The 27,481-nt window shown below is 39.5% G+C and overlaps 1 protein-coding gene and 1 non-coding gene across 4 annotated transcripts in view; one reads left to right on the top strand and one right to left on the bottom strand.

The window, feature by feature from the left end:
* The window catches only part of LOC149088824 (calcitonin gene-related peptide type 1 receptor-like), a 143,542-nt gene that overhangs the window by 104,678 nt on the left and 11,383 nt on the right, over positions 1–27,481 (top strand). For 2 of the 3 annotated variants that reach the window (XM_089250304.1, XM_089250312.1), the window contains 11 exons: positions 32–129; positions 1,082–1,214; positions 1,607–1,819; positions 5,197–5,300; positions 5,534–5,672; positions 7,164–7,277; positions 12,780–12,886; positions 20,848–20,939; positions 23,886–24,012; positions 26,038–26,191; positions 26,754–26,820. In XM_089250304.1, the coding sequence (XP_089106430.1) occupies positions 73–129; positions 1,082–1,214; positions 1,607–1,819; positions 5,197–5,300; positions 5,534–5,672; positions 7,164–7,277; positions 12,780–12,886; positions 20,848–20,939; positions 23,886–24,012; positions 26,038–26,191; positions 26,754–26,820 (1,307 nt within the window). In that variant the 5' untranslated portion in view covers positions 32–72. The remainder of the gene's footprint in view (positions 1–31; positions 130–1,081; positions 1,215–1,606; positions 1,820–5,196; positions 5,301–5,533; positions 5,673–7,163; positions 7,278–12,779; positions 12,887–20,847; positions 20,940–23,885; positions 24,013–26,037; positions 26,192–26,753; positions 26,821–27,481) is intronic. The other variant, XM_089250305.1, reaches the window with a different exon arrangement.
* On the bottom strand, positions 9,019–9,090 carry TRNAE-CUC (transfer RNA glutamic acid (anticodon CUC)). Its single transcript has one exon. It is a non-coding gene; the product is annotated as a tRNA-Glu (tRNA).

The raw sequence follows: 27,481 nt of genomic DNA, 5'->3' as shown, positions 1-27,481 counted from the left end.
TTTGCATTTTTTTCTTCTGTTTCGAATCTAGGACTGGAAGCAAAATTTGTGCAAAAATAACCGATTCCTTGTATGGGTGGTTCATTTTTGGCAGCAGTTTTAGTTTGCTTCGCTCTGATGTTCGTTGAGGTGAGTTAATGTCCCGTATTTTACAGTATGAGGCTGAGTTTTGAATTTGACATTTCGATTGTTTTGTAAATACTGTCCCTTTTTCTCTCCAATATCCTCAATGTGTGTGTGTTAATCTCAATTTTCTTTGAATCTCAACTTAAATCGTAGATCAAAAGATAATTTTCATTGATTATAAATTATATTTAGGTAATTATTTTTATAAAAAATTATTCATATTTCACATATATATCATACATATAATTTTTTTTTCTCCTGGAAGTAGTTCCATTGCAGTTCCTGATAGACATATACAGCCCACGCTGCTTATTAGAATCACTGATAATGTTATCAAGTGGGTACTGTTATCACTTTTGTAAAGAATGGAACGGATCAATATCATAACGCGAAGTGCGGCTTATACGGAGAAATTAATTTTTTCAATTTGATCGTGTCGGGATTGTGAACGGAACCGTATCATAACATAATATAAAATCCGTTTGTAGTTATCAAAACTTTGGTTTATGTTATCGATTTTTTTTTTCGTCGAAAGTTTTTTTATTACATTTTGAGGCTAAGGTTCAATCAAACTTATTTTGTTGTCTTTTCTCACAAAATTGGCTGCAGAGTTGGCCCATTTTGCCAAACCAAAACCAAAAAAGCAGCCAACGCTAGCTGCATTATTACATTCTACAAAATAACTACACCGCAACGGAAATCATAAAAACACATCGTTTTACCAATACCCGTTTACCACAAGTACGATTCGACCAAACGGGAATGTATGGCCACCGCACTTGCAAACGGGACTTTTTCGGATAAAGTTATCATTTGGTTATTGTTATCAGGAACCCTGAGTCCCGATGTGATCATATTAAACAGCGTGGGCTGTATATATGCGTTTTTGTTCTCTTACCTAAAACGTGTTCATATTTAATGTTTTTTTTTGTAATTTCTTACTATATTTTCGAAGCAGGTTGTTCCAAGTTATGGCGAAAATGTCAGGAATGTCGAATATCTTGCCGAATTGATAAAAAATCTGTGGAGGTGCCAACATGCGACTACTACTGGTGCTGCTTCTGCAAGTTCCTTTGATGCCAACGTCGGTAAATACGAAAAAGCATTTAATCATTCCCTAGAAAATAAGATTTTACACAGTGCCGTAGCTAGCCATACCTGTGCAATAATTTGCATTTAAGGTCCCTTCTGGCCCATTCTTGGGCCCAGAATGGTCAATTTAGGCCCATCATATTAACGCCTATTTAGGCCCATTCTGCCCCCCCCCCAATTGAGCCTTGTGCGTGTGTATCTGTTGCACCTGCCTAGTTACGGCACTGACACTGCGGATAAAAAGAGTCATTTCAGGATTTCCATTATTACTTGGGGAAAAAAATTAATTTGCATGAATGGCTTGCACTAAGAAGTAAATACCGGCTCGTACGTTGTTCAAATGGAATTCTATATTTACGGATGGCGTAATTTTTTTTCTTTTGTGCAGTTTCATGCCCGGCGTTCTTTGATGGATGGTTGTGTTGGCCATCAGTACCCGTCGACACGGAGATCACTCATCTTTGCCCACCTCATCTCGAGGATCCGCCAGTAGTGGAAGACATCTCCTTGCCGATGATATCGTCATCGGCGTCGCTCAATTACGATGACAACAGGCTTGGCGACGAAGAAGAAGAGGATGCCGATGACGATGATGACGATGGTAAACAGCCAGTTATTAAAAAAAAAACTAGTGAAACGGGATATATTAACGAAATATATTCTCCCGCATATTCTCTCTATCCCACCACTAATTTATCACCAAAAATTCGTCCAATTTACTCTTCAGCCCATCTTTACCATCGAATAAAGCGTTCGTCACGATTTGATACCCTCAAATATTTTAAGATGGCTCAAATTACCATTTTAAGCATTATAATGGAAAATTTTTTATAGCTTTTTCAGTTGCTCCTATTTATTTCGATGGTGTACAAGGGAACTGAAGAATGGGAAGAATTTGTTCCTAGAGGAGGAGGACAAAATACGTTATTGCCATCTGCTGTTAGGGGGCCGTTCAAGTATTACGTAAGCAAATTTTTAGCCATTTTTGACCCCCTCCCTCGTCAGCAAAAGTCAGCAAATCGGAAACCCCCCCTCTCTCCCCCCCCATCGATGATCACGTAATACTTGAATGACCCCTTACTTGCTGCGTGTACGTAACTGTCTTCCCTATCACTTGTCCAAACAGCGTTGTTGACAACACTTCTATCACGTCACTGAGTGAATTTTCGTGAGCCTCGTCGTTTTTATTTTCCATTGGCAGACTTGAATGGATACCTTTGCATCAAGTTCTACAGTAGAACTCCCCGCTAAATTGGGACCGGGACCAATTCAGCGGCGGGCCGGATCAAGTTCACGGGCAGGGCCTGATTTTAGTTCGAGGGAGTTCCTGAGAAAAAAGAGGCATTGCCCCCACCCTCAACTGTGGTCGAAGAGGTTTGGTGCGTCCGCAAATACAGTGCATGCGTGTTTTATAAACACATAAAAAAAAAGATGCATTATTTTTTAAATTAGAAATGTAATGTAAAATTCTCCATGAAATATTTTAAAATAAATGCTTTTCTTCGCACTCTCATATGAGCAAAATCATTGATAACGTCATCAAAACACAGTTTTTGAGTGATCTCAGCTTCCCGTACAATAAAGCTAAATATGACAGTTTTTCTTGTAAAAGACTCGAGCGAACTGATGATTTTGTCCTGTCTTATAAGAAGAATGATCTTTCTCTAAACAGTTCGATACTGGTGATGTTGTCAATGATGGATTCAATGCTGTCTCAACATTTGAAGAAACGTCTCTTCTAAACTTCTAGCGTTATTTAACACATTTGTGGCATTCAACCTGAATCAAGAATAAAAATTGTTAAAGTTCGTGTGATAAAAGTGCTTGCAAGATCAGATGCATGAACTTTTGCAGAATCTTTATGAAGATTTCAAGATTTCGCGTTGATCAAAACATTCAAAAATTCTTGTCATAAATCATTTTGCGGTCAAAAAGATGTGAAATCGAGGAATCGAACAAAAGACATTTGCGACGCATTGAAACATACTTTTGCTGTGGAGTTAATAGAGCAATAGGTGAATTGCACATGCTGTGTGAAGTCTAGTAGTGATTGGTACACAGTCGATCCCCCTTATAAATTTCCCATTTAGAACGTTTTCCCGCTTTGTACGAAATATTTTTGTGGTCCCATTTCTAAGTAATTCTCATTAAGATTTCCCGTTTAAAGCGTTTTGCAGCTTACAACGTTTTTTATGACGGTTTTTCCTTTTTTTGAAAAACGTTACAAGTGAGATCGATCCGCAATGATATCAAAATTGATATTTAATGGGGTTTGCTAATAATCGGCACTTTTGAAATAAAATGATGTGATTTAGGGAAAAAATTTTACGAAATGAAATTTATAAAAAATTGAGTAAAATATATAATACTATAAATTTTTGAGCCCCCTCTTCTTAAAACGTGGAGCCCTGAGAAAATGCCCATGTTGCTCATGCAGAAATCGGGCCCTTGGCAAGGCGTCCCTTTTCCAACATCGGTAAAGCATATCTATCGGCGGTTGGATACATAATCGAATGGTGCATAACAAACTGGATACAGGTATTGAGCGAGAAAGAATGAGAATTTGTAGTGAATCAGAATCTTCTCAATCATTTTTTTCATGATAATTCTTCAACGATGAATCGGAACTCTGTTCGACTCAACTCAAAGCCACCCAAGATCCACCCAACTATGTTTAACAATGGAGTGCGAATGCAGGGCCTGTCTTAAGAGCATCATTGGCCTCTTAACAAAGTGATTTTTCTGAGGCCCCAACCTGACCAGAAATGTCTCCATTTACCAATTTACATCTTACTCTCAAAAATGTTAGCCAGATCACATTTTCAAGATCCCCCCCCCCCTCCAGGCCTCCTGCACTTCAGCCCCTAGGCCTATGCATGGGCTACAGTGGCAGTCGGCTGAATTTGTTTTCTGTGGTTCCCAACTTCCAGGTCTGAATGCTACCCGATCATCCCGTTAAAAAAAATTTCGCCATAGAGAGCAACGAAGCTACAACGGTACCCCAATATTCAATCACCATACTTCACTTATAGTTTGAAGTGTAGATGGCAGCACCGAAATATCAGACATAACACTAGATACGCACTCAGACTGTTAGGTACACGTGCACACTCCCGTGTTACTGACCTCCCAAAAGAAGTGCTCTTCAACAAGCCAAACGGACGAATAGGTTCAAGAAGTTCACAGCGCGATTATGTTAGATTGGTGTCAAACAATCGACAAAGTTAATGCTTCAGAACTGCCATTTTCGGGAAGAAAACTTTGATGGCTCTCTCTCTCTCTCTCTCTCTGTTATCAAAATGAGGCAAAAAAATTTCAAGATGGATAAACGGCAATAATGCAATGAAAAGATTGGGGAGGGTGGTTTCGGTGGTAATTCAAAGTATTTAGTATTATCAGTGTTGTATAGATGGCACAATAAGCAAAGCCACCAAAATTTAAATCTGAAAACTTTTTTGCATAGACCATCGGTTCCTAATTGAGGGTGCCTGGACCACCAGTAGTTCACGGCCAAATGGTAAAATTATATGAAAAAAATTTAAAGCTGTGTTTAAAAGAAAATAAATTACTTTAAAAAAGTTTCAGTTAAATTAACGCGCGAAAACACCGCTTCAACGTTGGTAGACTGCGGTAATAATATTGCTATGATTTGACAAAAATTGCGCTTGTGGTGACATCTCTCGATAAGATTATGAAACATTGTTTTAGTTCAAGCAGTCCAGGCATGGCTATCTCGCATCACATTTACTAGCACAGGATGGAGTATCTTCCATTGTTCGAGAACATCCTCGCTGTATAGATGGCTGTAGTTTCTGCTGCTATAAATAGGGGGTATGACAGACACAAATATTTCCGGAGGTGGGGAAGGGATCCACGACTATAAATATTTGGAAAGCGCTGACATAGACGATGTATTTAATAATACACCTTTTTATTTATGATCAATTAATTCCAATAAACGCGCTTTCTTCATCTTAGGTTTGATGATAACGAGACGATGTACTGACGGTGGAATATGGAGAGTCGTCGATAACCAGACCACGGACAAGAACCTCAGCACATGCTCGTCATTGAACGTAAAGGTATTGTCTATTTAGATATGTAGGAATCTATCTTCCGTAATAACGAATCGACTACACCATATTTATTCGTATAATGAAATTTTTACCTTCGAGCTGAACATCAAGAAAGTTCAGCCCAGTGTTATCGTTGCCAGGATTGTCCACACTTGTATTTTCCTTGTTATCTTACGAGTGTGTCTTGCTTGTGACAAGAGTTAATGCTAAAAAAAACACCAAAAATATTTACTTTTAAGCTCCTTGGGCAAGAGGAAGAAGAAAACGTCAGAGCCATGATCGAATCTCTACCGACAACCACTTCGGACGAACTCGCCAGTGAAGAAGCTTTCGATGATTGCATCAGAAACGTCTTGACGCAACCGTTCCTGCCGAAAGGTTTGTGCAGGATTATCTCCGACTTGCTAATTTTCTGGATATGAACACGTGTTTATGCACAGGGTGTTTCAAAACTAATGTAACAAGTCTCGAAGGCTGATAGAAAATGTCTATACAAATATTTCTCGCTTTAGAATGCGTGGTCCAATCGCTGTAGGGAGCGTCTTTGGAACGTTGGGTAACAGCACCATTTCGATCATGATAGATTTGTTACCTGGTGTGACATCTACCCTTTAAGGATACATGTTGTTCCTGGACAATCAGGCTGGGTTTCAAGCAAACTCTCTCTGATCATTTCACTGACTTTTCCTGACAAAACTACTGAAGAAAAAAAAAATTCAAAATCTTGACCGTTCATGTCTTTAGCGAGTTTCAGTTTTTTTTCCCCATTACAGGATTTCTTCCCGACTTCAATAGAATATTTTACATTTTCTCTGATCATTTTTCACTTTCCTGACTTATACCGAATATTTCACCTTTTCCTGACTTTCGCTGTCTATTTTCATTACCATTTCTCATTTTTTTTCCTTACTCTTTCACTAGATATTTTAATTTTTCCTGGCTTTCACTGAATATTTTACATTTCCCATGACAGTTTTTCCTTTCTGACTTTCGGCACATATTTTATACTTTTCCCGACTTTCCTTGACCATTTCTCTGACTTTTGCAAATATTTTGCTTTTTTCCTAGACCATTGCTCATTTCTCTGAGACAGACTTTCCTAGACTATTACTTACTTCCCTGACCATTTTTCGCTTCCCTGACTTTGGCGGATATTTTTTATTTTTTCCTGTGAGTGGCATTTTGCTTAATATTTCACATTTTCCCCGACTTTCTCCAATTATTTTTCTTTCCTCTGGTCATTTTTCATTTATTTTACATTTCCTCACAACTTTCCAAATTTCCCTGACTTTTCCCAAGCATTTTAAGTTTGCGTTGACTTTCCCGGACCATTTTTCATTTCGTTGATTTTCCGTGACTTTCCCGGCTGCTGGGAGCCCTGTGCCAGTAAAAAAGTATTTTGTGCTGTGAAATGCGGAATACAAGTAACTTAGACACCAAATTTCTTCTGCGATCGATTGAAACAACACGTACGATCTTCACCAAATCTGTCTGCCTCGATTTCTTTTTATCTAGGCCAAGCGCTTTCAACCGTTCACATAGCGAGAGGCACATTAGGCCGCGAGCTACTAAGCTATACCACACACAAGTTCCCAAAGAGCTCGATGGACCATGTTCTGGTTTGATGTCCATGTTCATTGCATTGCATTGCATTGAATACGTGACTCTCACTAGACGTCAACAAAAATAGCTTCATTACTCCATCTAATCGGGGCCTCACACGTTTGACCATGCATTATGTGGTGAAAAATACTTGTTCAGGTGTGTTCCGTCACCACCCTTCCCCCAGCCGATAAAGATTGTTACATCAGTTTTGAGACACCCTGTACATAAATATATGTCAACACATTTTTGTGAATATAATTTTAGACATATCGCACTGCAAGAGAACGTTCGATGGCTGGGGTTGCTGGAACGACACGATGGCCGGTGACGTTGCCGTGATTCCGTGTCCAAGCTTCATTCCAGGATTTGTTTCCACGCGTAAGTTTCACTATGTTCATTGCTGCTATTGTTGATGCATGAATATATTGTTGCAAAAGAATACTGTCGTTCTGACGTTCAACGGTCACCGTCCACACGCGGATTTATGGTTTGTGTAACCCACAGGCGGAAAGCCTGTGGGTTACACAAACTTTGCTGCCTGTCTCAAAGTTTAGGCTAATTTTCTTGGCCAATAAACCCTCAAATTTGTCACCCTAGGAAAAGCCAGCTAATGCCATCGCTCCTGTAAGTGCGCCTCTGTCCCTAAGTCATTCTTTTGGTCACCCATATGCTTGCACACTTTCTTGGTCACTCACCGACCTGATTCCACGGCCGCAAAAAGGGAGGGTGGGCGGTGGTCTGGTGCCCGAGTGCTGGACCGAGAAGTACCTCTAGACCTCTCACTAATTCTGAAATTTCATTATTTTTGGTTTTCAGTTTTCATAAAATTAATACAGTGAAACCTCGCTGCAATGACGCTCGATACAACGATATTTTTTGACGAGATTTCCAAACTGCTACAACGATATTTCTTATATTTCGCTCAAAATCACGTTCAATATATTTTTGATTTCCTCACCAGTCTTTCGAGGATATTTAGTATAGCATCGGTATTCTGCACCATCTACACTTTAAAATTGTTAATGAAGTTACCGTTAAGCCACGTTTTGTGTAGTACACAAAAGTGTTGTGCAGTAAATTAATTTACAGGATGAAACAACCAGCTAAATTTTATCCGTCAATTACAATTTTTCTGCGAAAAAACACTCATAAATGCATTTTATAGCAGTACTAACAATCGCAATTCAGCAGAGATGCCAACAGCAGCATAAATTTGACGGTGCCTTATGAAAATAATGCTACCTTTCGATGTAACGGAGTTATATTAACTCTTAAGTCTTCAAACTTTTTCTAGTCAATGTATTGTCGATACGTTCATTGGTTGTGAGCTAAAATCGACGTAATTTTCCTCAGTCTCCTGGAATTTTTGTAAGCCCTGTAGTAGCACACGCACACACATGCACACATGGGGGAAGAAAGACAAACTCGGGTCATGCAGCCTCCAGGTCACTAGAAATTCGATTTGAGTATCCCCGTGTGAGGAGGGCCCCATTGAGTTTATTTCGGCAGAGGAGTCAAATTCTAACCCACCTCAACGTAACTGAAGTATACGTTGACTAAGTTGAGTCTTATTAGTCTAGATTTACACCTAGACTAGGAGTGCACAATCTTCGTTACGCAGATCGAATGCGGCCCGCCATATAGGGTTCCATCCAATCAGTGAAAGGCGTTCAGGTCGAAAAGTATCGATACACGCAACACGATAAATACTCAAGCTGGCCATATTTCCTCCGTAAAAATACGGGAAATCACCAAAAAAAATTTTTTTCTCTCTCTCGAAGGCATCTAAAAACTACCAATTACAGTCAAAAAAAAATTGTCAAAGTTACATTTTCAGTCAAAGAAATTGGCAAATTTAAAAACTTTAGCAATTACTGTCAAAAAGGAATTTTGTCAAAGGAAAGTAAAGTTTCCACTGCTTAAAAAGTTCAGAATTAGCGAAAACTCATCCTTTGGGGGCTTCCTGTTTGACTCTCGTCCCTGCGCTCAGACCCTCACGGCCCAATAAAAGTATAAAATGTTCAAAAGACTCAAAGGCCAGTCGTAGTCCAGGCTCTGTCCCTGGTGGGATGTAAGCCATTTACCCGGAAGGGTTGGACCACGCTGGAGAGGAAATCGCTTCCCACACCGGGAATCGAACCCGGGCCTCCTGGGTGAGAGCCAGGTATCCTAACCACTAGACCATGTGGCAACTCTATAAGACTGGTGTCTCACTGATTTCGAAAGCATTTTGTAAATCAGAAAGTATTTAATGAAAAAATAATTAAGTAACAATATAGACCAATGGGTCGCGGAATTGATAGTGATTTTGGGTCGTAGCTGAAAAAGAACCAATCGAGAACCTCCTGCGCGTGGCGCAACGCGATTCAGGCGGAAGAAGTTATTCGGATTTCAAACCAACGACACACACACACTATCAGATTATAAATCTCTCCTGGTTTGGAATTAATTCGGGAAGAGATTGATTTTACGGGATGGAAATCTGAAGTTAATCACTTCAAAATGAGAACTCGTCAATTACCCGAGCCCCGCTAATTTTGGACTCGGAGTTACGAACGTGCAGCAGCAAATTGACTAGAGCCCAGGGTGCGGGAATCTCTGGAGCTTCTACTAATTTATCGAACAAGTCTAAAGTGTCCCCGACGCGTAGGAGCAAGAATCAACCTGGAATTAGGAAAACTCCGATCCTTCCCCCATCCACGTGTGCTCGAGTGATCAATTAGCTTCAGAGCTCCCTCTCTCCTCTCTCATCCCCTATAAACTACCGATTGACTTGAATCTGATTATTATTCAGCTATCATTGACTTTTACGAATCTTTCGGCTGAATCGGGACAGTTGATTAGATAAGGGTAGCGCCGCACGTGTGTGTGTGATCGGCTTTTTAGTCTCATTTTCAAGCTATGTAATTTAATTAAGGAAAAATTTCTGGGCAAATACTTGCCCGCATGAAGATTTTCTACTCGTTATTGGATAGTAAATACATCGAATAGCCTAATTATTTTTCTCTTGTGGGGGGGGGGGGGCACTGAGACAAAGTAGCTATTCGGGGGGGGGGGTTGGCCGTGATATGGGGGTTCGCAGACTTCTCGTATGTAATGGATACAAGGATATGGAGGGAGGGAGGGGGACGTGTGGTAGATTGTATATCGATGGATTATTGGAGGTTTTCAAACACAATCATGCAATGTTGATTTACAGCTAGTTACCTCTTAGGGGCCATTCAAGTATTACGTAAGCAGATTTTCAGCCATTTTTTACCCTCTCAATGTCAGTAAAAGTCAGCAAAACACTGACCCGTCCCCCTGCCCCCCCCCCATCAGCAAAATTTCGTTAGCAGCTTAGAATATTTCATATCTTCAAAAAGGGGTGGTTGATGACCTAAGCAACCTTCAACCCCCCCCCCTTCCCCCTTGTCATCAAAAGTTAGCAAATCCGAACCTCCTCTCTCACCCCCCCCCCGATTCTGACGTAATACTTGAATGACCCCTTACGAAGTTTCAAGTCCAGAACAGTGGTTTCGAGACCGTGGGCCCCCATCGTCGCCACAGTGGCGGTCGTCTGAAGTTGGTTTCCTGTGATTATTGAATCATTACACTTTCAATCATTGTTGGAAAAATTGACGGCAAATGGCAACACACACACACAGACTACGCACAACAAAAGCGTTGCACGTAAGCAGACTTCACGTCAAATTCACAACACATACATGCATACTTTCCAGCATGGCCCAGGTCTTGTTCAACCACCTGCTAATATCTCTTCATTGAGACAGAGCGGCGTGCCATGATCTGGTTAGGAGGAAGAGGGCAATTCATATTTACGTCCACTCTCCATTTTTCTTCAGTCATTATACTCATGATTGGAAAAATTGATGGCAACACTACACATAATAAGCATTACACGGAAACAAACTTCATATTATGTTCACACGCACATTCCAACATGTATCAATGGAAATTCCACAGAGGAATGTGAATGACGTGCATGTGCGGTTTAGTGGTAGTAGTAGTAGCCTGTAGTACGTGCACCCTTGGGAGGGGGAGGGGTTGCGTGGAATGAAAAGTGCAAAAACCCACCCATGTCATACTATATGAAGGAGAAGGGTGTACTATAGGTAAGCTTGAAAGCATTCAGCCACCTGTACGCGTCTCCTAATGGGGGTTACATGCGAATCTCTCCCCGCCCCTTTTTTTTATTTGGACCGGGCAAATATTTCGAGTTCGCGTTCACCTGTCAGGCACTCTCTGGTGCTGCCATCTCTCTATTATATTTTGAAATGAAAATGGCAAGTTCCTGAAGTATCAGGTTGAAGGTTTGCCTGCTGGTTTGCGGAAATTCCGCCTCCGACATTTCACCCCTGGCACGTTTCGTCCCCGATATATTTCACTCCGGCTATTTCGCCTGCCCTGACCGTGTGAGTGACGAAGTGAGTGGGTGAGTGCCCAAGTAAATGACTTTATAAGTGATCAAGTGAGTGGCTGAGTGATCATATGAGCCGCCAAGTGAGCGGATGAGTGACCGTGATACTGATGGTGAGTGGATGATGACCGTTACTAATTAGATCACTCATACGGTCACTTCTTTGGTCACTCGTATAGTCACTCACATACTCACGTGGTCATTCATATGGTCACTCACATACTCACTTGGTCACTCATATAGTCACCCATCTGCTCACTTAGCTACTCATACGGTCACATACACACGCACTCATATGGTCATTCACTTGACCACTCATGCGGTCATTCACTTGATCATTCATATGGTCATTCACTTGATCATTCATATGGTCATTCACTTGACCACTCATGCGGTCATTCACTTGATCATTCATATGGTCATTCACTTGATCATTCATATGGTCATTCACTTGACCACTCATGCGGTCATTCACTTGATCATTCATATGGTCATTCACTTGATCATTCATATGGTCATTCACTTGATCCCTCATATGTTGATTCACTTGATTACTCATATGGTAAATCACTTGATGAGTCATCTGGTCATTCACTTACCCATACAGTCACTCACACCCACTTATTCATATGGTCACTCACTTGGTCACTCATAAAGTCAAACGCACACTCACTTGGTCACTCATAAAGTCAAACGCACACGCACTTGGTCACTCATACGGTCACTCATAAAGTCAAACGCACAGTCACTTGATCACTCATACGGTCACCCACTCATACAATCACATGCTCACTTGATCACTCATATGGTCACTCACTCACTCATACAATGGCATGCTCACTTGATCACTCATATGGTCACTCACTCACTCATACAATGGCATGCTCACTTGATCACTCATATGGTCACTCACCCACTTATATGAACACTCGTACGGTCACCCACCCAATCACTTGATCATTCACACAGTCAGTCACTCACTTGCTCACTAACTCGGTCACTCATGTATTCAGGGCAGGCGAAGCGTTAGAGAAGAAACGCCGAGGGCAAAATGTCGGTGGCGAAATTTCCGGATCCCCTTCCCGCTTAACTTCTGCGTCGACGACGCAACTGCAGGAAACCTTCGGGATACATAATTTAACCATTTAAGCGGCAATGACGAGGTATTTCGCCTCCCTACAAGCCCAGATGTATTGTACAAAGTTGATTTATCACCGGAAAAATTTTCCCTTATAGTTTGCACCTGCTGAACATCAGAAGAAAGCCTACTCGGCCTACATTAAAAAAATATGGCATTTTGAAGAGGGGGGGGGGGATTCAGTGATTTCTGATTGCCGCTTAAAGGGTTAATAAATACAGATTAAATTCACACACAATTATCAAATATCCCATATTTTTTGGTATAATTGTATATTTGATATATTTCTTGTCTTTTTCTCTATGCTCATGGAACATTCCAGGGAAAGCCCACAAGGTGTGTAATCCAGACGGAACATGGTTCAGGCATCCGTTCACCAATAAAACTTGGTCCAACTACACAACTTGTGTCGATCAAGAAGATCTGATGGTATATATAAGTTTTATGTTCTACTGAATACCTTGATAATGCCATTGATTAACATACTGGATGCCCCAAAATTAACGGGATCATTTGAAGAATGAATTTGAATGTGGAATGGGAAGTGATAGAAATGTACGGTGTTTGCTGGATTGTGCTTGGGGAAAAACAGTAAAGTATCAGTCAGAAAAGAATTTGAATGTTAGTTATGCGTTCTTGCAACAGATGGCGCTTCAGTCTGGAAAAAAACTTAGGTGTTTTCAAAATATATCCGTCATTTGCGGCAACAACGTGGTGCGGTCACAGAACAAAATTCGCAGAAGCTCCTTGAAACGACTCGGCCACGATGGCTTATGTTGAATTTAGAAAAAATTTCGAGATTAGTTATATAGTTCGTTCACAGATGGTACTGCAGTGGGAGAAACTGAAATGCATGCTGTATTTTAGAAATTCTAGCTGCAACGTTCCACGGGTTACTATGATAGCCGTGATGTATTTCTTTTTCCAGAAACAACATTGCGAAATGTTGTCTACAGATCAAGGTTCGCAGAAAACCATGCAAACGTCTCAGCTGTCCGGTATGGCTTGAACTGAAATCAGACAGAACTTTAAAATTAGTTACAAAGTTTGCTAACAGATGGCATCGCAGTCCAAAGAAAATTAAAGTACGGTATCCCGACTGCGTAATTACAATCCCTACTCTCTTAGTAACACAGGAAGCGTTAGCACGCAGGTGATTGGTTACTACGAGCAAGAAAGATACCAAGACGTCACGAGGGGCGGAGCATTTGGCGAAATTCGATTTCGTCAACTCGCTAAGCGGTTTTTAGTTGACGCTACAAAAATTAGTTATGAAAATAATAATATAATATAATTAGGGATACGTAAATTTCGTATTTACGAAGTGGTCGCGATAAATGCGAACTTTGCCAATTTTGACGAATAAATGATGCTAAAATTTTATTTTTTACAACTTTTTCACGAAATCTTGGTAATTTGCACTTTTTGAAGTGTAAAGTCGTAATTTTGCTCAGTACTTGTGAGCGTGCTTAAAAGTGGGGGAACCACAAGCATCACTTCTTTCCCTTCTGACATTGTGTTTAGATGTAAATACGGTCGAGTCTGGTTATAACATAGCCCCTAGGTGATTCGAGAAGTGTATGTAATAACCAACGTGTATGTCATAAGCGAGGAGTTGAAATTAGAATACGTAGCAATAGCATATATGCATTATTGAGATAGTCGTGAACAAAATAAGCTGATGCGGCACTTAATTGAAATATAATATAATACGAATATAGAGTTTTTGATTGATTCTTGAAAAGTTTTGGAAATGTACTAGAAAACGAGATATACAACAACAACATGCAGACATTTTTGGAAATGTTAATGATATTTTTGAGATTTATGCTAACGGTTTTACCCTTTGAAGTTGACAACAGTGTGCAATTTAAAAATTCAGAAAGAAAAAACCCCTCCACTGATGTTTATGAATTTTATATACACCTCTCACACACACCACACCATACTTGCATTAGCAGATCTTTTCAAGTGACCGAATTGATTTGCAACAATTGTTCTTCCATCATCGTCACCACCAGTGGTCGGCTGAAGTTGGTTTTCTGTGGTTCCCAACTTCGAGGCGCAAATGCGAGCCGATCTCCCCGTTAAAAAGTCTCGTCACAGAGAGCAACAGTCCTACAACGATAAATCATTCAATCATAACACTTCACTCATAGTTAGAAAAACTGGTGGCAGATGGCAGCACTACACATAACAAGCATTACAGAGAAACAAAAAACTTCACGTCAGATTTCACTACACGTACACGCACATTCCCGCATGTACCGATTCGTTGGGGGTTCCGCGGGGGGGGGGGGTTGTGTGTGTAGCAGTAGTAGGTAGGGCCTCCAAAAAATGGCTCGGGGATCCATGATGTTCTTAAGTCAGCCACCTCGTTGGGCAATTTGCCTGTTGTGGCGTTGTATTTGTATAATAAAAAGATCACAAAGTAATAAAAACAAGTAAAATTTCAATAATTCGAAAAGCATTAGACGATACAGTTTTACACAGAAAGACGGGATTTTATTCAATGTCAGAAATTTTATTGCTGATATAGTTGCATTTTTTCTCAAAAGATGGCGATAAATGTAAAAAGTTATTTATTGTTACCTGTTCATGAGAAATGTAACTAACTATTCTCGCAATATGTTAAATTATTGAGAATAATTTGGGTCTTTTTGTGAGAAAACGTCAAGATATCACCAAGAACAAATGAATAAAAATCTAAACAAAATCTAATAAAGATATAAACTCCTACTTAAGATATCACCCAAATAAATGTACAATAAAATCTGTTTTTTGACTATTTTTCTGGGATTTTTTTCTCAGTATGTTATACAGTCGAATCACTTTATAACGAACGCCAAGAGACCGGAGGAATCACTTCGTTAAACGAAATTTCATTATAAAGGAATTCCAGGTTACTTAGCATTGTTCCTATGTAAACTTATTTGGGGAATTAGAAAAGTGTTCGCTAAAACAAGATTTTCACTATAACGGTATTCGTTAAAACGCTATTTGACTGTATCCGGATTATTTTCTTGGTTAAGACCATTTGTGATATCCACAGTGCATTTTTTAAGCATTATGGATGTGTTAGATGTCACCTGTGTGTACAATGAACTAGCGTTTTGAACTTTAAAAAAAAATCTGTGTTATATATTTACCATCTTCAATACTCTGTGGAAATATGGTAACCAGCATTTATTTGAATATGTAATCGCATTTAATCCCATGTATACTCATGTTAAAACCTCATATATTCACATACATTCTTATTTATTCCTTTTCGCAAAAACTTACAATACGACTTACAAATGACTTTACTTTATAAATCGACTTTACAATACAAACTTACAGTAATTTCGATACAACACTTATTTTTATTTTGTGGACATTTGTGGATTGTGATCAAAGTTGTATATTGCAATTATCACTTAACACACTTTGAAATTGGGGCCGTTAAAGTATTACGTAAGCAAATTTTTGGCCATTTTTGACCCCCCCCCCCCACTTGTCAGCAAAATTTCGTCATCAGCTCTGCCCCTCTGAATCCTAACGCATATTTTCATAAAGGGTGGTTGATGACGTCAGCATTATCCAAACCCCCCTCCCCCCTTGTCATCAAAAGCCAGCCCATCGATGATGACGTAATACTTGAACGGCCCCTTATCCCTTTTATCACTTTAACATTTTCCAGTCCTTTTATTTGAACTGTTTTATTTATTCGAGTGTTTGTGCATGTGTGTGTGTTGTTGTTGTTTTCGTGAAATTCCTTATTGTGAATAAATGCAAAATTTCTGATTTTAAAACTTTTTTTTTTGTTGCGAAATTTACGTATCTCTAAATATAATAAATATTAAATATTATAATTTAAGCCTTTCTGAAATTAATAAAATAAAACAATAAAATTTGAGGAATCGAAAAACCGCTTGAAGCCACGCGCGAAAATGAAACGATAGAGAAAAAAAAACCATCGCTCAACTTCGCCAAATTTGAATGCCGCCAAGTATGTCACTATAAGTGACGTAATGGCACATCAATAACTTCGACCAATCACGATGCGCAAAATTTCTGTAATGTTGCTAGCAGAGTAGGATCTGTTTATTCGCATCCCGGCCGAGAAGTTAGCACGGGTTTCTGCGAATTTCGTTCCGCGACCACACCATGACCACTATAGAATCTCGTGCAACGTATCCGCCCCGATTTCGAAAATACTGCATTTTCCTTTCCCACCCTGCAGCTCCATCTCTCAACGATCTATGTAACTAATTTCGAAATTCTGTATTACTTTAATTTAGGACGTAGCTAGCGACTGAAACGTTTGCACGAGTTTCTGCGAATTTGGTTTTGAAGCTGTACTATCTTGCATTGCTGCAAATAGTAGATACATTCCACGCCACTTATGTGAACTGTCTGATGCTGGGGGTGGCCAACACGCGTGAGAAGTGGCACGTGAATTGATTGGAAAATGTGTTTTTTTGGAAAATTTGCGTGCACTAACTTCCCTTAAATAAAAATACATATTTTAGTTTTCGAGATTGCAGTATTATCTGTTACGAAAATCCGTAACTAATTTTGAAATTCTGTGCAACTGAAAATTTCACCGCTTTTCCAAGCACAATTCAGCAAATGATGCATTACTATTGCTTCTTCTTCCCCTTCATTATTATTTATTCACTTGCCAAATGTGCCCGTCAATTTTGGGACATCCTTTACGTATTCCACTGATTTTTGTTGCAAATTAGTGAATGGTAATAGACATAGGAGTTGTTACATTCAACATGTCGACGAATGAGCTTTGTTCATACTTGATATTTATCACCGACCCACGCAAGCATTTTTTATTCAACCTCGAGGGAGTAATTCCGTTCGCGCGAAGTAACTCCAATATACCAACTCGGTATGACCATGACCTTTGGCTATAATACCCAAAGAAGGAGGAGCGGAGTATATACACAGTCGCCCGTTCTCAACTGAACAGCAACAAAATTAACCGACCTACGCTACGCCTATGTTTAGAACTTAGGTAATTAAACCGATCGCCTACAGGAGGACGTGGTTTTCCACAGCTTTTTCCAGGCCTATATTAAAGACCAGTCGTGCCTGTTCGAGGTGGTTTAGCATCGTATAACGTCTCATATAGAACGGTAATTAAAAGCATTTATGAGCGAGTTAATTACGTCCAGTCGGGCGTTCCGTCGTTTCGGACATTCATTTTGAAATGGAAGGACGCGGTCAGTTCATGGCTCACGGGTACTTATGGATTTTCGACGGGTATTTGCGGTGGCCATAAAAGTTTTAAGTGCAAGTCGGAGACGTAGACAAATCAATTGCTACAAATGCCCGTTGTCTGTTCAGTCTCGCTCTTCTGTGTATATGTTACGGGGTAAATGTGATAAATGCGGTTATTATACATACCAAGCATTTATACATACAAGCATTTATAATACATACATAGCCAAGCATTTCAATAAGTTTGATAAAATGTCCATAATTTTATCATTTTTCGGCGATTATGCATAGTACTCAAGTGACATTAGTAAATTTGAAAGAATAAATACAATACAATACTTTATTAGTGAAAAAAATGTGGAATACAGAGAAAAGAAGAGGAAAAAAAATTACTAAGGAGGCAAATGCCCCTTACTGGCAATTACAAATTACAATTGTTATGTATCATGTAAGCATATTCAATATTATTTATTGAAAACAGGTAGTATTTTAATTGTTTTTTAAGGCTAATAATGAAGTACTGTATTACTGTTAAGGAGTTGATTAGGCAGATAGTTGTAGAATTTAGGGACAAGAAGATATAACCTTGACACGACATGCTTTATAGCCTTCACCTGGCATGTGATCGCTTTTTGATATGGAGTGAACACAATTCATTGCCTGTATCCCTGGATAAAATGTTCGTGTTAAACATAGGGATCAACAATCCTGAATGCCGATATTTTCTAAATAATTGTGTATTAAAAGCAGTAGACGCACATTCTGACCTAGGAATCGATATAGGCCAGAGCCTTTTAATGTCCAGTTATATAAGAAAAATCGTGAGCAAAAGCTGTTGCTTACATGATAAGAAAGTGCTGTTCGAAGTGTGACAGTGCGACTCTGATGTGTACCTTCAATAGTTTTGTCCGACCCATTCTGGAGCAAAATTCTCGAGATAAAGTATTGTATTGTATTGACCGAGCGACACTCACTTTATATCAGGGGTTCTTCAACTTTTTTAGCCGCGACCCAAAATCAATAACAAGATCGCATTTCTTTAAATTTAACACTTTTACCGGCAATTATGCCAGTGCCCCAGCGTCGCCGGTAAATTTAATAAACACTGAGAAAAAATTATCCCTTTTACGGGCAATTATGCATAATACCCCCCGTGTCGCTTCGTTGGTAAGCATGACAAATCGTATAGGATAATTCATACACGTATTGTATCTTTATATCGGGGGTACGATCGTAAAATTTGCTATCATTATATCAGGGTCCGGCTATATTCATCGCACATGCTGGACTCATTTGGAATTTTGTGTGTTTTCATTTATCAAATTCACCTACTACACTATAGGGGCATTATCCATAATCACAGATAAAGGTGATAAATTTCAAATATTTATCAAATTTAACAGCGGCTTGGTTATTATCAATAATCGCCAGTAAATGTGATAATTTTTTCAGTATTTATCAAATTTACCAACGATGCTTTGTTAATATGCATATTCGCCGGTAAAAGTGATAAATTTATCATACTTACCGAGACGATTTGGTAAGTATGCGTAGTAACTGATTTACCACATTTACAGTAACATATACATAAGTCATATATGGCACACGTTTATACATTTTTTTTTTGTATTGTATTTGTGTATATCCAGGCTAATTACAATCTCGTGGTTTAAGATAAAATTTATCAAATTTGGTGAGTATGCGTAATAACCGATCTATCACATTTACTACAACATATACATAGGTAATATGTTTTAACTTATACGTTATAGTGTCATAATTAACACACATTTATACTTTTTTTGCATTATATTTGTGTACATAGACGTTAATTTGAATCAGGTACGTGAATTCATATTGTCAAAGGCACCCCGAACTCCTTGTATAACCTGATTATTTTCGTTATTCTAGACCTCTCACATGGTTTTTGAAATTGTATCTGAATGAACATGACTCTTGGTCGTTCAGGTCCCACCCAATGGGCCCCTCGCCCGATTTTATTGTGCGGTCTTGCACTTTAATTCATATATGCATATGGGTATACGCTTCTTTAAATCTAGCATTTGAATACATATTTTCAAAGGGTCCTCTGGGTACCCTAAAATAGAGGGCCCCCGAATTCATTGTTTAATCTGATTCTATTCGTTATATGTCTGACCTAAAAACATGTTTTTTTTTAATATTTATATATGAATGCACATACATGACTAGGGGTCATTTATATCCCATGGTAGGAACTCCAATTATTAGTGTTTTATTCTGGTAACTCTCAGACTTTTCTCCCGCACGACTACGCCCTCCGGGGCTATGAGCTTATATCGCGTCCGAGTCTGGCCGTGCCCAGTCAACGCCTTCTATAGCAGAAAGCCTCCACGCGAAGCTCGTGACGCCACTGAAGTTTCCCATTTCACCTATAGTCATTGGGTATACTGCAGAAAAAGGGTGAAGATTTCGCGTACGTCGGACTACTATGTATATCCAATATAGACGAACAGGTAGAGCATTACCTCCTTGGCAGACGTCCAAGTGGGACAGCTCCTCAGCAGACGGCCGGGTGGGAGCGATAGACAAGAGCTAAGCGGCCCTGTGGTGACAGACGGGATGCATTTTCATTTTTCAGATTGATTCTGCAACTGGGACCCGTGACGCGCCGTGGGCCTTCCCTTATGTAAACTTTGTCCATTATGTAAACTTTTTCAATAAGCAATAAATGACAGCGTTGGCCCGGGGCGTGTGGGCTCTCTGTTCGATGGGGGGAGGGGGGAAGGTTCTGTTCTGAATTCCAGTGCGCCTCCAATACGTTAGAAGCTCCTATGGAATCTTGACGTGGAGGCGCGTCTTGTTCTCACGTTATATCCAATGGCTGAAATGGACGACTTCAGTAACGTCAAAGCTTCGCGCGCAGGCGTTCTTTTATAGAAGGTGTTGGCCCAGTCCGTTCTGTTTCGTAGCGAATAGTACTAGTGATAAGGACAGTAAGGTTTCATGGACATGAGCGTTATTGCAAGGGTTCTGCCAGGGAAATAGGGCTGAGAGAATTTGTTTTCTATATTAGGAGAGAAAATGATTACAATTTTTTTTTTTGAAATGGCGCATTCATATAAATAATTTATTCGGAGGAAAATAAAACAGAGCCATCGTTTAAATTGTTGTTTTTTTTATTTATTTTACAGTTTCGCCAATACATCAATTCCATATACATCGCTGGATACTCTCTGTCAGCGATCGCTCTCTTCATATCACTCGTCATATTCTATTATTTCAAGTAAGTCTCTCAATATTGAGATAATGTCATATATTCTTTGTTGTACGTCTACAGAGTGGACGAAAAGTCCATGACACATTTTATAAATTATTTAATAAATCAACCAATTGGCCTAAAAATGTGGGGTTTTCACGCAAGCACACAGTACTGTATCAAGATTATTGGGAGAAAGGCTCAAGACGCACTTTCTACAGATAGAGGGCCTCCGCACGAGTTACCAAGTTCATCTGCAACGTCATTAAGACTACCTAGCAAGTTTGCCACATTTTGAACCGTAGCATCCTTTTTTGTTTCTTCGTATTTTGGCGTAGAATCTTCCTAATTGGCTCACAAATACCGCATGGTGATTGGATGTGGGGGCATAGAAATCGCCAATTCTGAGTCCGATCATTTCTTTTCCGCGCAACGATAATACTGGCACGTGCAGCGGAACTTTTCCCCCTCTGAATATTCTGATTGAGGATGGACTACTTTCTGACGTCACGAGCAGCGTGCGGGGGGGGGGGGACTTCTGTCACTGGCTCAAGTGGCCTGAACCTCTAGGTTCTTGTTCCAGTAACTGAAATCATCGTTTTTCTCGCGTGTTCCTGATGAATCATCTCATCATCGTAGGGATCGTCAGTATCCACAACTTATGAGATGGGTTATCTCTATGAGATGGGAAGCGAGGTGTGTCCGGTCTTCAAAGGGCAAAGTATCCACAACCATGGATTCTGACCCCACACCATTAGAGCTAACGAACACGTACTCTCGTAAAAATACAGTTCATCCAAATTTATATATATATATATAGGATGCATATAGCAAACAGGGAATATGGTATTTTCCTGGAGAGCCGTTGATGCTAGAGACGTATTTCCAATTAGGAGAAAGTTTACAAATAACGTGTAGTAGCCCTACTCAGATATGCCATTCATGTTACAAGGGGTTGTATAGTTTTCAAAATAAAAGAATCAACCTTTTATACCTCAAAACCTAAGTAAAAAGTTGTTGCTCTGTCTCTCTTGATGCCAACAAAAAAAAGTGCAATATTCACTGAGATATTCGAATTCCAAAAAACGGAGAAAAGTTGGGAAAAATCAGCATTAAATACGGGAGACACGGTTTACCCGTATTTAACACTGTTTTTCCCACAACTTTCCTCCGTTTTTCGAATTGGAATATCTGAGCGAATAATGCACTTAGAAACATGATTTTTTTTTTTTTTTTTTTTTGGTAACTGTAGAGACAGGACAACAACTTTCTAATTGAGTTTTTGAGTATACGGAACGGTATAAAAAGTTATTTTTTTTCTATTTGAATAAATATGCAACCCGTATCTGAGTACTACCTGTTACTTGAAAACTTTTTCCTAATTGGAAAGGTATGCCTCTCGGATCAACGTATCTCCAGTAAAATGCCATACTCCCTGTTAACTAAGCAACCTGCATACAGGGTGATTCGGAAAACGTGGGAAATTTTTAAGAGGTGGTAGTACACACCAATACAAGCAATTGTCATAAAAGAATGCATGGTCTAACATGAAACGCAAACGTTAAAACGGCATTCCTGTTGTAATTTATCAGGAGAAAGAGAACAACATGCATGCAAATATAACCTGGGGGAGAAGAAGAAGAAACCGTATGCAAATCTGCGTCACCGTGAATAAAAGGCGCGGACTCAACATCACTAAAGTGTGCTATCATCCCGTACTTTACAACTGTTAGAACGGTTGGAGCACGCTGGAATAACTTCACGGGGCTGCCGTCCGCGCCTTTTATTCACTGCGACGAAGGTTTGCATGCGGTTCCTTCTTCTTCCCCAGGTTACATTTGCATGCATGGCGTTTCTATTTTCTCCCGATAAATTACAACAGTAATGCCGTTTTAACGTTTGCGGGCGTTTGCATTTCATGTTAGACCATGCATTCTTTGATGACAATTGTTTGTATTGGTGTGTACTATCACCCTCTTAAAGTTTTTCCCCCATCTTTTCTGAATCGCCCTGTGTATATATATGTACAGTATACATATGTCGATGTCACTGAAAGAAATTAACCGGTTGATTTATTTTACTACTTCAGATTTCTCTTGGATTTGAATCAAACCATTCTACCCTAGATATTGTTCCGCTATACTTAGTCGAGGTTTATGCAATGGAATGATTCACTCAAACGGACGTATAGACTAGTTCCGAAACATTTCCTTCTACATAGTAGATTCTACATTTTTGAAGGGAGCGATTCCAGTGAAATTCACATTCAAAACCATGATTGACCGAAGCAATGAATGAAAACTTCAAGTCGCAAATACGATACATTTATGCGTACAGTACCGTCTGTTTCACTCTCCGACTAATCCTCATGCCGGTGTTTTCCTGGTCGTACCTCATACAGTTTGTAAACTTTCCATTCCTGAATCAGTCCACTGTATAAGTTTCACATTGTTTGTTTCTGGAATTAAAACTTTCAACGCAACGCATACCTGCACAGTTATTAATCGACAGATGCGAAAGAGAATGGTATTATTTCGGGGGTAGGATATTCTGGAATGATTTCGAAAATGTAAATCTCTGTCGAGCTGTTCGTTGTGACAATTTAAATGACATGAATGTGATGTTTTGTGTAATGAAATTATCAGTTTATGTCCAGCCATTGATTGCATCAGGATACGATATTAACAGCGTATATGTGTATGTTGCGTTACATATCGCGGATTATCAGTAGAATTGAGATTTATTTGTAATGACGCGGGAGTGTATGCGGAAGAAGGTATTAACGGGATTATTATTACATAACAATATGTAATAACAATCCCGTTTATTGGGATACCAAAACTCGCGGACACAATATTAATTCTCGTTTGGCCGATCCATGTATTGATTCGAAATACAGGAGATGGTTTTAGGTACGAAATTCGTATTTTGATAATTTTTCACGTTCATTGTTACGTATGTTTTTTATTATAGGTCGTTGAAATGCACGAGGATCACTATCCATAAGAATCTGTTCATATCATTCATTATCAACAACATCATGTGGATTGTTTGGTACACCGAGGTAATCGAGAATCCGTCTGTGATACTTCATAATAAGGTGAGATCGTGTTTGGGGCATTTCTGCACGTTTTAATGAATACTGACTTTAGATACTGAAAATTATTTCCATCCATGACGTTAGGTAGAGATTAGAAATTCAAGTAAGCTTCGTTAAAACAAAAACGTGACATTCTGATAAGAGATTCGGGGCAGAAAAATCAAGGGAAAAATAGCAAAATATCTCATAAAGTACTGGTTGTAGGGTCAAATCCCAGTTATCAATCCTTTTTGATGATGGAAGATCTCACTGAATATTCTGTAGACTCCCCAATGGAATGTTGGTGAAAACGTACTTAAAATTTTGTAAAAATTCATTAAAAAATGGCGAGAATATCCTGTTGGGAAGGTTCATTTATCAGTTGTCTTTTATATGTCAGACCATGGGGGGAGAGGGGAAAGAAAGCTTCAATAAAAAAGAATTGTTCGATTTTTGACCACCAAGTGAAAAGTGGCGCTTCTTTGACCGCAGTTATATTTTTCCCATGGTCCAAATAACGTATATACCAAGTTTCAATGAAATACGTCCGCCGCATAGGCCATAGCATTGTCAGTACAATTTCATCTGACACTAAGCTTGATTATAGTCACACTACTCCGACCTATGTAGCGCCCGTCGCGGTAGACGTATTCCATTGAAGCATGGTATGTACATTATATGCATCCATGGAAAAAAGAAAATGCAATAAAAAAGCGCCACTTTTTAACCTGGTGGTCAAAAATCGAACAATTTATGTTATTGAATATTTCGCCCCCTCCCCCCCATGGTCCATAAAAATTTATATATACTCAGAATGGGCACTACATAAGTCTGAGTAGTGTCAGCTTGTTTATATACCGACCTGTATACATATCTTCTGGGCAAAAATGCCAACTTTGCTCAATAATTTCTCTACTTTTTTAAAGAATTTTCAAAGGTTTTTTTCTGACTTTCTGCTTAATCCATTTGTGCTTTCTGGATTGTTCTACGAGGAAGTGTCTTTTTCTCCCGGTGGTTGTTTCGTTAGATATCCAGCCACTTCCCGATTTAGAACCAAAATTACTCTTTATAACGACACCTATGGTGATACACGTGGCGATATTTGGTTAAAATGGTCCATATAAATACCCGAACGAATACCACAATGAACTGCGATACAAAACCAAGACTTTTAGCACCCCTCCCCGTATTCATTTTTTCAGTAAATTTGTAGTGCAGGGTGAGCAGAAAGTCCGTGGAAACCTTAAAAATTCATAAAATCCCGATAAATAACTGAAATAAAAAATGGTTTGCAGGGTTAGCATCGCTAAGAGAGGTCATATTTCCAACCGGTATATATAGTACCAGCACCCCTATCGGCTGTTTTTTGTTGTTTTTTTTTAGTTTTTTCCCCGTAAAAAACACCCGATGCTAACCTTGTAAACCGTTTTTTATTTCGGTTATTTTTCCGGTTTTTATCCACTTTTAAAATTTCTAAGGACTTTTTGCCCACCCTGTACATATGAAACAAAAATGCAGTGAATCCTTGAGACGCCATGAAAAGCATTGCCATCCTTTCCGTTGTAGGAGCCACAATAACTTACTTCTTACGCTTCCGATCCCTTACTCCCTTAGTGACCTTCCACTTAGCGCGATTTCACTCCAACTACACCAGATATTTGAAACTTACGTTCGTGGGACCCTTGGACGAGTAACATCAAATTACTCTTCTGGTGCCCCAGGAACCCCGCGGCAATGTTATGTATATAAGCTCTAGTTAACTTACCACCACCAAACCAGAATATGGTCCTTGCTATGTCCCCCAAGGGGAATTAATGAGTTGGATAGACCGTGCTAGGATAAGCTAATCTACCAGGTAGCCGTCTGAAACGGAAGTAGCAAACCGTGTAAGCACCTCATAAAGATTCTTCTGGAGAATTTCTAATGAATCGGTTCTAGCCGGAAAATGTTTCGTCAGATTTTCGACTTTACGCCGATGTTCGTAAGTCGAGCAGTGGCTGTTTCCATATCATACTTAAAATATATAATGTTTATTTCTGGTCGCAGATAACCTGCCAAATTCTACACGTGATGGTTCACTATTTCATGGTCAGTAATTATTTCTGGATGTTCTGCGAGGGGCTCTACCTGCACACCGTCCTGGTGGTAGCGTTCGTCAGCGAAGACATCATTGTCAAAATATTCTATTTCGTTGGATGGGGTAAGAGAATCGATACATATTCATTGCGTAGTTCTAAGTACCATGCGTAGTGCCTTCCGTTGTACTCAAGCAGACGCCATCTTGTATGATGTCACAGTATCCGCGGTCCGTTCCGTATCGTGGGGTGGAAATGTTCGAAGAAACAGAGCTGTGAGATATAATCCATCATTCGTTACCTGACCGCAAGAAATGTGACAAGGTCAGAAATCCGTCGTTTGATCTATGATATGAATGCGGTGATCTTTGAGCATTCTCAGGCCTGTATTGACTTTGCCATTCCTTTGGCATTCGGGCCATACACTTCATGAATCGGGTGGATGAATCTTGAATCAGTGGTTAGGACGTAAATAACGCACCTATATTCATAGCTCGATTTTTTTTAACATTTCTATCCCACGAACCGGAACACATAATACAAAATGACGTCTGTATGAGTGGAAGGAATGCCAGAATCGAATGACAAAATGTTTCTAGAAATATCGCTCATATACCCAAAAAGAATTAATTTATACATACTATATATTTGAGTTAGATCATACTTCACCCGGATTTTTCTTTTCAGGTATCCCTCTCATCTTGATATCTCTATACGCGGTGCTGCGAGGAAGCTCTTCAACGCATACAGAATTGTAAGTATAACACGTAGTTTTTAAACATGGTAATCAAATGACGAAAAATATCATGCCTTCTACAGTAGTGTTCTCACTACATTTCATTTCTCGAGTACCCCCGGAAATGTGTGAGAATCCCCGTGGGAAACACATAATAGGCACATACTTTGTATAACCTTTGAAAGGCATAAGAAACTTTCGTATCCCTAAAACTTCGTAACAGTCGTGCGTACTTCTAAATATAGGTAGATGGCGTATGTGTACCTGGAAATGCGTAGAAGGCATGCGTACTGCTCCCCTTGAGGTTCGAGAATAAACGTATATCTGTATATCTTTAGAACCAGTAGCGTACGCGGGATTTTCTCAAGCGTGGGAGGGGGGGGGGGGAGGTTCATCTTTTCAGTTCTAAATGTCAGCTCAGGAGAAGAAATTGAACGCCAACACCCGCTTGCTTATTCTAGTGCCTAGAAATGCGAGGGAAGTTCTGATATCCCCAGAGAAATGCCTAAAAGACTTTCGTACCCCCTAGAAGTTCTCAAGAGATGAGAGTACCAGAGCTGGACGAATCTGTAGAAATTTAAACGCCTGGTCGGACATGTAACTTAGTCATAGATGCCCGAAAAATATTATCACGGGACTTGAAACAATGCTAAAATGAGTCAAACCGCCCATTATAACT

Source organism: Pholcus phalangioides, unplaced genomic scaffold, assembly GCF_987345545.1.
Source record: "Pholcus phalangioides strain wild (caught in Gottingen) unplaced genomic scaffold, Ppha-v1.0 ptg000003l_1, whole genome shotgun sequence".
NCBI lineage: Eukaryota > Metazoa > Arthropoda > Arachnida > Araneae > Pholcidae > Pholcus > Pholcus phalangioides.
Note: the sequence above shows the minus strand (reverse complement) of the source record. Positions and strands in the feature narration are given on the sequence as shown.